We start from the raw sequence: 10,413 nt of genomic DNA on the forward strand, positions 1-10,413 counted from the left end.
ATTTACAATGTTTTATATCATCATTTTTAAAGTGCTTTTGTGATTTTTTTATTTGCTGTATTTATCTCTTTGAGTGGAAAACATTGTATAAAGAATTTCTGAACTATACTCATAAAAGCATCCCACTGATTATCTACATCTAATGTCTCAAAAACAGATACCCAGTCTACATTACCTAACATGAATTTAAAAAAAATGTTTATTCTCCTTGCTAAATATTCGTTTTTTTATTATATTTTACTCAACTTCACTTAATTCAAATTTTACCTTTTGAGCAGTATGATCAGATGTATGAGGATTGAATACAAGAGAATCAAATATGTCAAGATTTGTAAAACTATTATCTATACAGGATTTTTTGTTACCTTGTATGCGTGTATAGTCTTTGATAGAAGGTTTAATATCAAAGGAACTCAAAAACATTTTTAATGTGTCTGGATACCTCGCACCCTCAAGCAGCATATCTAAGTTAAAATCACCAGGTGCTTTAGACCAACTCACAAAGTATTTGGTCTAATTTGTTTATTAAAACTTGTGGGTCTTCTATTCGGTAGATGGATAGTATTACAATCTTCTTCTTATCAATTCGCACCTCTGCAGCGGAACACTCAAGCACTGTTCTTACTGATAAACTAGAAATATCTTCCCGGGCTTTTGCAATAAATGTGTCTTTGATGTATACCGCACTGCCACCATGCTCCTGTGAACTGCTTCTACAATATGAAGAGGTCAGTTTAAAATTCCACACATTGTAGTCCTGCAGTTGTTCTTCTGTTTTCCAGTGCTCAGTTAAACAAAGAGCAAAGCATCCATCATGATCTTCTATGATAAAATTAATGGTATCATTTAAGTGGTAAGATTACTGATAATTTTTTTTGGTTTGTGCCTTACGACTGTCTGGGGTGCCTCTGTACATTCTGAAAATGGTTAAAAATTACACCATTCAGCCATAATTCTTGCTGCATTAAATGAGGTATTTTTAGTTCTAGAACAGTAATTTTAAATGAACTTTTGTACTTATCTGTCCTGGTTTTCATTTTTTCGCAGATAACATTTTCATCCTAGATAGTTAAGTATTTCCAGAGCTTCCGTTTTTGGATCGAAACCTGACAGGAAAATTGCCATATGTTTTGTGGCCACACGCAGGATACTTCCATTCTCATTGGTTCCCTGTAGTTGATCTTGTCATTCAATAAGTGTTGGACGAGTTGTTTTATAAAAACCTCTTTTTTTTTAGTTTCCCATTTATCATTTTCATCTTCAATCAGCGGGCGGTTGATATCTTTAACAGGCGCCACAGGTGCAATTGAACTGCTTGATATTCTTGGTTAAGGTGGCAGCTCAGACAAATCAACAGAACAAAGTGGCTGTTCTGTGACTGCGTCAACTGACCTTGTAGTCTCTTTCAAATCATTTTGTTCTTTTAAAATTAATGGATTGTTATTGTTGTTCTTAGTTTTTGCACAATTTTTTACATCCATGGAATTTTTTGTTTGTTGTTTTTCTCTATGCTTTCTATTTTTTCCCCATAGCAGCTTATTATTTTCCTCTAGGATTTAATTTTTACTTCGTAACTCACAAATTAGTTCATTTAGCAGATGAATGATCATATTTTCCATGCCATCCCCACTATTTAAGGTTATGTTAGAATCACAACAAATCAGACACATTTCATCTAAAATTTGAACTTTTCCTGCCCAATCCTGTGCCGTGCATGATTTATGGAAGGCTTTTCCACACTTTACACCTATTATTGTGCTTATTTTCTTCGTTTTGCAACAAATAAACTTGGTTTTTTCGCTCTCACTGTCGCAATCATCCTTATTGGACGCCATATTTCCATCTTTCCTTCTCTCCTTGGTACAATTACATTCCAAAAATTGATATGTCAGAGCATTTATTAAAATGTTCTAAAATAAGGCGGAAATAGTTATACCCTGTAATAGGTTTCCACACACTGTAGAAGCCATATCAGTTTTGTTATTAGAATTCTTACTAGTGCAAAAATATAGCTTGAATATCTTTTCATTTTTATATAGATGACTATAAGATCCAGAATTTCTTTTCTCTCTCTTCTTTCTTTGCTAGAATTATAAGATGAATTGTCCATTACAATCACATTCTTTTTATTTTTCAGAAGATTCGGTATTAACATATCTTCAAACTATTTTTTAAATAGATCTCTGTCCATCATTTCATGGTAATCTTCAGCACCTTTTTTGAAAAGAAAAGTCATGTCAGCACCTTCAACAAATCCATCTTTGTTTCCTGCATGGACTAAAACAAATCTTGGTCCTTTTCCGCTTACAGTTTTTAAAGCTGTGGTAAGTTCATTTATGAAAGCCTGTCATTTATTTTTTATTGTTGTATCTTTCCATACTTAACCATTGGTAGTTCCAGTATTAACCCACAATTAGTCCATATAAATGATATTGGTTCCTTGATGAGGACTGTTGGGGGAATGTTGTCCATAAAACTTGTCTTATTTTAGAGCAGGCTATTTCATTGTATTTATTCTCATGGCAATTTCTTTTTTTTTTTTCTTATGGGAGTTATAAGGGGCCCATTTTTACTTTTACCTCTATATAGGAATATCATTAGTTCAGAGACTCCAGTCATAGGAGAAACTTCCTTTACTATTGATGATACACTTTTATCATTGTTACTGTTTGACAAATAGTTAAGAACATTTAACACTATTTTTTGCATTCGCTATTTAACAAATTAGCATTTTTGAATTCTATTACATTTGCAGCCATTTTGACATTGACATGAAACAAATTGCAGACATTAAAGAATAATTTTGAATTTATAATTATATCGTCTTAAATCTAAATTATTTTTTAATGTCTGTAATTGTATATTTAGGTTGAGAAAGTTTGGTGTCATTAAAAGGATATTAGATCAAAAAGGGATTATACAAATAATTATTTTAATTCCATGAATTACTAACAATTTTGAAGAGAAGGTATAAAAGCGAAAGGACCAGATTCCCTATTTTTAAAATACCAAGAAAAAAATATAACATTCAATTAAAAACTTTGACAACATTGTAGCTATTTCTGATATATACACTCATGGACAAAAATATCGAATATTTTGGAATTTTCTAGTTTTTATTTTTTTAAAATAAATTCTGGCAAATCAAGTCATTTATTGTGAAATGAAGTTTATTTTAACAATGTTTAATAAACAATTTTAAGTTTTTATGCGGAGAAAATTGCGAAAAAAATAAATGCTTGATATTGGGTAAATAAAGTTATTTTACTTTAAACTTAAATGCTAATTTAAATTGCTTAAACAAGTCTTTTAACTAAAAGAAGTGAATGATCAGTAACGAGTATTCTCCCCTCTAGCTCTTATTACTGCTTCCATCAATCTCGGTATGCTTGCAAGTACATTTTGGACATATCCTTGGGAAATTGTATTCCATTTATCCTGTGCAGCAAACCAAAGCTGCTCTATCGTATTTGGAATGGGATTTCTTTGTCGTATGCAGTGTTTTAGGTGATCCCACATGTGTTCTATTGGATTTAAATTAGGGCTAAACGGCTAAAATCCAATCTTCGAGTTTGAACCTCATCAAGATAATTACTCACTATGGCAGCGGCATGTGGTCGAACATTATCGTGCATTAACATGAATTTTTCATATCCAATGTTACCAACATATGGCAAAACATGATCTTGTAGGATGTTTTAAACGTAAGTGTCACCAGCCATCCATTCAATCACTTCCAAAAGTGCGGTGTGTACCTCCCAACTAATACCTCTCCAAAGAATTTATTTATTTATTTATTTATTTATTTCAACGGTAGAACCATTTACAATAAAATACAACAAATGGTAAAAAGTAAAGATCATGTACACAATCAAACAATATAGAATTTTAGAACAATATAGAACAATAAGAAACATCAAACAATAACAAAGAAACAAGTAAACAGTTAAAATTTGTACATTAAAACAGTATATCAAATCACAAAAGTTAAAAAAATATATATATATATATATATATATATATATATAAAAAAATATCACATATCTAGATTGATAATTACATTCTCAAGTTGCCTTTTGAAAGCGTTAATGTTTGTACAGAAAGGATCCAATAGGAGGTCATTGCAAGAGCTCAGCATTCTCGACAAGGGAAAATGACGAGCATAATCAGTCCTACGAAAAGGAATATAAAAGAGTGCAGTGTGTCGAGTTCTATGTATTGTGTTTAAGTGTACATTGGCTAATAACGAAGGACAATTAATAAAGTTGTTTATAATTTTAAACAAAAATAACATATCAGCTCTCAACCTACGGTTCTTCAATGTAGTAATGTTAAATTGAGACATTATTATAGAATAATCTATGAAATAATTATCAGTATTTTTTATATTAATATGTGCTTTAAAAGCTAAAGATCTTAGAAACTTCCTCTGAACGCTCTCCAATCCATCAATGTATACTTGATGAAATGGGGACCAACAACAGAGCAGTATTCAAGACCTGAGCGTACCAGAGAGCAATACAATAATTTAAACACAGTAGGTGAGAGATCATGACTGTTACGATAAATAAAACCAAGATTACGAAATCCTGTTTCCTTAATTTTAAGAAAATATCTTCTAAATGTCAATGCACAATCCAATAATACACCCAAATCTCTTATCTCAGTAACTGAATCCAAGAGTACATCATTAAGAACATATCTATTAGCTATTAGATTATTTATACGACCAAATGAAATACAAGAACATTTAGTTGGATTTAAGCTTAAACCATTTTGTTTTGACCATAAAAATATATTATTTACATCATCTTGCAGGAGATCTCTATCCGATTTATTATGTATACAACGAAATAGCTTAAGATCATCAGCAAATAGCAGGAAGTGTGAGTTTTTGATAGCCTTACCAATATCGTTAATGAACAAGTTAAAAAACAAAGGACCACAGTGAGACCCTTGTGGTACACCAGAATAACAATGGAATTCTTTTGAAATATAACTGTGTACGTCCCATCAGAAAACTTTTAATCCAATTAACAATGAGGTCACCAAAGCCAGATGCATGAAGTTTGTGGACGAAAAGATTATGATTAACCTGGTCAAAGGCCTTTGAGAAATCAGTGTAAACGCTGTCAACCTGAATTTTATTCTCAAATGCACCCAACAAGTATTGTTGGTAATTGACAAGGTTTGGTACTGTTGACTTCCCGTTAGAAAATCCATGTTGTTCATCAATAAATATGTTTCTGCAAGCCCAGGTGAGATTTATCGATACCAATTTATCAAGAAGTTTCGGGATTGCTGATTGAATAGTTATACCTCTATAGTTGTTAACACACTCGCGATTGCCAGATTTATAGATGGGTGTAAGAAAACTATTTTTCCAATATTGTGGAAATACAGATGATGATAATGATAAATTGAAAATTTGTTGTAAAGGTTTACAAAGGGAAAAAATACAGTTCTTAATAAGTGCTGCAGGTATACCATCAGGTCCTGAAGAATATGTAGTTTTTAAACTCATAATCCCCTCGAAAACATCAGTCACACTAAACTTCAGAATCTGAAAATCCACACTATAGTCCAATTTAAAATTAGGTACATTATACTCACCATCATTATATGTACCTGAAAAATAACTGGCAAAAAGATTAACTATTTCATCACCATTCTGAGCTATTACGTCCCCACCTTTATTAGACATTACATTAGGATAAGCACTAGACCCACATGTAGTACTAACATACCTCCAAAAAGAGTGGGGATTACTTGAAAGATTTGCTTGAATATTCTCTAAATAGTTCTTATAACATACTACTTGTAATGATTTACATCTTTCCCTTAACATCGAAAACTCCTCATAAGAGTTGCCTGAAGCTTTAAAATTCCTGTGAGCTATTTTTTTCTGTATGACAAGCTCAATTAATTCTCGCGAAAACCAAACTGGAAAGTTTAATGATTTAAACCGTTTGATAGGAACAAACATATTGATGGCATCATATAAAATATGGTAAAAATTTTCTAAGCAGCAATTTACATCTGATTCATCTAATACCTTGTTCCAAGGAATTGAAGCTAAATATTCATTTAAAACTTGATAATTACATTTTTTAAAATCATGATAGAAGACATCATATTTAAGAAACAAATTTAAATTGGCTGCATGTAACAATATAGTATAAGCTGAATGATGTTGCGAAGTATTCAATAGAATATCAGTTGAAATCGACACAACTGCATCCCTCTGAGTACAGAAAACTAGATCTAAAAATTTATTATTAAGGTTAGGCAAAGCATTTACTTGTGACATATTATGAAAATTGTAGCAAGTACAAATAATATTTGCTGGAGAGTGATGCGGACACTCAACTGTAACACCATTACTAAGATTATCCCAGGATGCTTCAGGTAGGTTGTAGTCATCACAAATACAGAATTCACAATCACTGAATCTATCCGCTAAGTCCAACATACAGGTGGAATGCTCCTCATATACTGACCCAGATGAATGTGGAGGAAAGTACACTGCACCAATGACTAACTTTTTTGTGCCACACATTACCTGTGTAAAAACGTGTTCCACAGAGGAATCCATAGGCCTAACCAACATTGAATTAAGGCTCTTATGGACAGCAATAAGAACACCACCACCACGAGTCTTTGAACTAGTTTGAGGATCCCTGTCATGTCTATACACATTAAAGTCACTCAATCCCAATTCAGCATCTAAGATTCTAGGTGTAAGCCATGTTTCAATAATAATAATAACATCATAACTAGAGAGACTCACAGCATGTCTGAAATTCTGAAGTTTAGTGCACATACCGCCAACATTCTGAAAATATAAGCTCAATGATCGTTTTTTGAATTATTGGATTTACTGACAATGATTTTGGGAACCCCATTAAAGTACTTGATCTTCAAATCATTCTCACCCTGTGTTTTTCTGAATTCTAACTCCTGATAAACGGCCTTTATTTTCTCACGCTGTAAAGGGGTAAGATCAGCTCCAATGCGCAAATTAGAACCCATTAAAGATCTACGTTGTTTTAAACATGAGATAACTATTGCTGAATCATTAAATGCGACTTTAAGAGGTCTTGGTTTATCAGTTAGTCGACCAAGGCGAAAAGCTTTAAAGGTGTTGTTCGTTACACCTATTTTATTGAGAATTCCTTGGACCTCATTTCTATCGTGTTCAGCACGGATGTTAGATTCACTGGAATGATTTTCAGGTACATTATATATAATAATATTTTTGGCTCTCCGGGTTATGTCCTGTATTTCCCCAAAAACTGCATCGGTACCTTTGACATCTGCACTATTTTGAATGTTATCATTTCCAGCATTACTTACTGACTGGTTGCTAGTGGTAGATTCTTTGATAATCCTAAGATCATTTTTTAGATCATCATAGATTGTTTGAAAACTTGTTTTTAAACTTTTCATCTCCACACTTATCTTACCAATTTCCTCCTCTAGTTCAATAATATTCTGGGTGCTAGCAGTTTTTACTTCACTTAAAGTGTTTTCAAGCGCACTGACACGATTGTTTAGGTTTAGGGCGTTCATAATCCCAGGTACACAATCCTTACACAAGTAAGGCATGATTCTGGTAGCTAACAATAAACATCTTATCTCCGTTGAACTAATTCCAGCACAGCTCCTGCACATCACTCTCTTGCAAAAATCACATGGGTAACCAAACACTTCACCAGAGTTCTTAGGCTCTTTAAAAATGCAGCTTACCGAACACTTACAACATTTGGCTTGCGTTTTGAGGTTATTTTTCGATAGTTTCCAATTTACCAGTAAATTTGGGAATGTACACCAAAACTTTTTTAATTTTCAGGCAATTTACAATACTTATTATATAATAGTACAGCACAAACAATTTAAAAATAACAATATACGAAAAATATTAAAATATTAGGACACCAAGTAAACAAGAGTACATAACCTTTTTCTTCTGATTATGCCCTGACCTCCAAAACTAATGGTCTGGGCAAGATTGCAGCTGGCAAATCGTTCTCCAACTCTTAGTAGACGTGGTTTTGACCATCTAGCTTCCATAATAGGATTCTGGTCTCATCAGTAAAAAAACATTTTTCAGTTGTCGATATTCCACTGAATATGTGTTCTTGCAAATTCTAAACAACGAGTGTTATGATTTTGGAGAAGACGTGGAACTTTGGCGGGGCGTCTGGCCTTTAAGTTTGCTTATTATTATCTTCGTCTAACTGTTTCTGAACTTACATTAACTTGTCTAACATTTAATAGCTCATTTCTGAGGTGCATCGATGTCAATGAACGATTTAGTGTAGAAATAAGAACCAAAAAATGGTCATCAAGTGCGGCTGTGCAACTTGGGCGTTCTTAAGCAGGCCTTCGTATGAAATTTCCTGTTTCGCGGTACCTTTTTAAAGTATTTGAAACTAGATTGACTTCTCCTGAGACGTCGTGCGATATCTTTTTGTGCATATCCTTCCTTGTACAAAATTACCATCTGTGCTACTTGGGCTTCATCGCAGTATCGAAATGGTGGTATACTTGTTTTAAACTTAGTTAAATCAAAACAATATTTAATTAAACTCAATAAATTAAACTAAAAATAACCGAATTAGTATGATTTTTCCTTTACGCGAAGAAGGTTTTTTATGATAAAATGTACTAATGACATTAAACGCCGAATAAAGGTCAAAATAATGGTGAAAATATTAAACCAGTTGAGTACATCAGCCTACTATATGAGTGTCATCAGTAATCTAAAATTGTTTTGAAATAAAGTGACTACAAAAAAAATTGGAAAATTCCAAAATATTCGATATTTTTGTCCATGAGTGTAGAAAGCACAGACCTCCTCTGTAACGTTTGCCACCTGAATGTGAATTTCAGTATAGCAATAAGTATCTACATTACAAATATATACCTCCTACATTTTACATCTTCTTGGAAAATATTGTATATTACAAATATGGGATATTTTTTAAAGGAATGTATTAAACATTGCAATTTTTGGTTTTTCATGCTATTTTTGGCAGACATGCATCCTGTTTAGAATAAATGTGGCTATATATTTAACTTTCATGAAATTGATTAACATACAGTTTTTAGAACTTGTTACTTAAAGTACAGATCTTACCTTGAATATCGATATTACTTTTATTTTCTTCTTCAATAGAATCAGTTTGTATATTATGGTCCACATATTCTACAAAAGAAAACACCCCATCTCTATTACTTACTGCATTATGTTTACACTCTAATAAAGTAGAAAACATTTGTGCAAAAAAATTTGCTGGTCTCTGTGAATTTATAGAATGAAATTCTGATAAAAGGGTGTCAATAAAAACTGTGGAGTTTCCTTTAAGCATTCTTAAAATTTTTGCAAGTGTATCTCCTAGGCTTTCAGCATCAGCTGATATCATACTAAAATTCTCATTTTCTAAGTCATTTATCAACTCGGTGCACACATTCTGGGTATGTTGACTTATGGTAAGAAGATCTCTCAGTGTCTTGGAAAATACTTGTTTTAATTTTGTTATTTTCTCTTGCTGATTCATGTTAGGAAATATTGCCTTAAGGTAATTTTAAAATATAAATATTCACAAATTGCACTTAGTATTGTTTAATCACATTAATGATCCACTTGTCTATAAAACTTTATCACATAACAGGGCAAATATATTTTGGGGTGAAATTTGTTAGCTCCTTCAATTTTCGAAATGACACAATACACTAAAGAACGGCATCATTTTGTCAAATTTAATGCAATATTTACTTGTTCAAAGGTACATAATTAATGTCAAAATAAACTTTATTTTTGCGAGCGAAAAGTACCAAACAATCCCCCCACACATATATAAAATGACAATTTCTTCTTCTTCTATCTAATTTTCAATAATGATCTTATTTTATAAGAATTATAGGCAGAAAGAAGATTTAGGCAACTAGCCTTACTGTATGTAAAGTTCCGGCACAGAGTCAGTCAGGTAATATAAAAATATTATGCAGAATGCTTAAAAAAAGAATTAGATATAAATTACGGAAAGCTTTATAAGGGTAAAAATAAGCCGATATGATTTAAATTACATATCAAGGGTGTTTTTAAAAAAGGTATAGAGTGTTAAAGTTTGGAATAAAATTTTTCAACGAAGTAATAAAATAAAAAAAATATGCATTATATTTGTCTTGTTTTTTTGTTGGTTTTTATAGTTCAGTAGTTCTCTGCATTTTCAATTGTTTTTTACGGATAGGATGTTTTGTAGACTTGTATACCTAATTAGATCTATTGCGCTCATATATCTTTAATTAGCAGCTTTAGGCTGTTTACGTTTAATTTACGTTTCTTTTATGCAGAAATGTGGTTAGGCTTTTCGACTCCTATCGTTGCAGAAACCTCCAAATGGATAA

General features: G+C 32.1%; 1 protein-coding gene across 1 annotated transcript in view; it reads right to left on the minus strand.

Annotated features, from left to right (window-relative positions):
* The window catches only part of LOC140431295 (uncharacterized), a 223,185-nt gene extending 213,338 nt beyond the window's left edge, over nucleotides 1-9,847 (minus strand). The window contains exon 1 of the mRNA XM_072519228.1: nucleotides 9,143-9,847. Within this exon, the coding sequence (XP_072375329.1) occupies nucleotides 9,143-9,563 (421 nt within the window). The 5' untranslated portion in view covers nucleotides 9,564-9,847. The remainder of the gene's footprint in view (nucleotides 1-9,142) is intronic.
* Between the last annotated feature and the right edge of the window lie 566 nt (nucleotides 9,848-10,413).

This window comes from Diabrotica undecimpunctata, unplaced genomic scaffold (assembly GCF_040954645.1).
Source record: "Diabrotica undecimpunctata isolate CICGRU unplaced genomic scaffold, icDiaUnde3 ctg00000626.1, whole genome shotgun sequence".
Taxonomy (NCBI): Eukaryota; Metazoa; Arthropoda; class Insecta; order Coleoptera; family Chrysomelidae; genus Diabrotica; species Diabrotica undecimpunctata.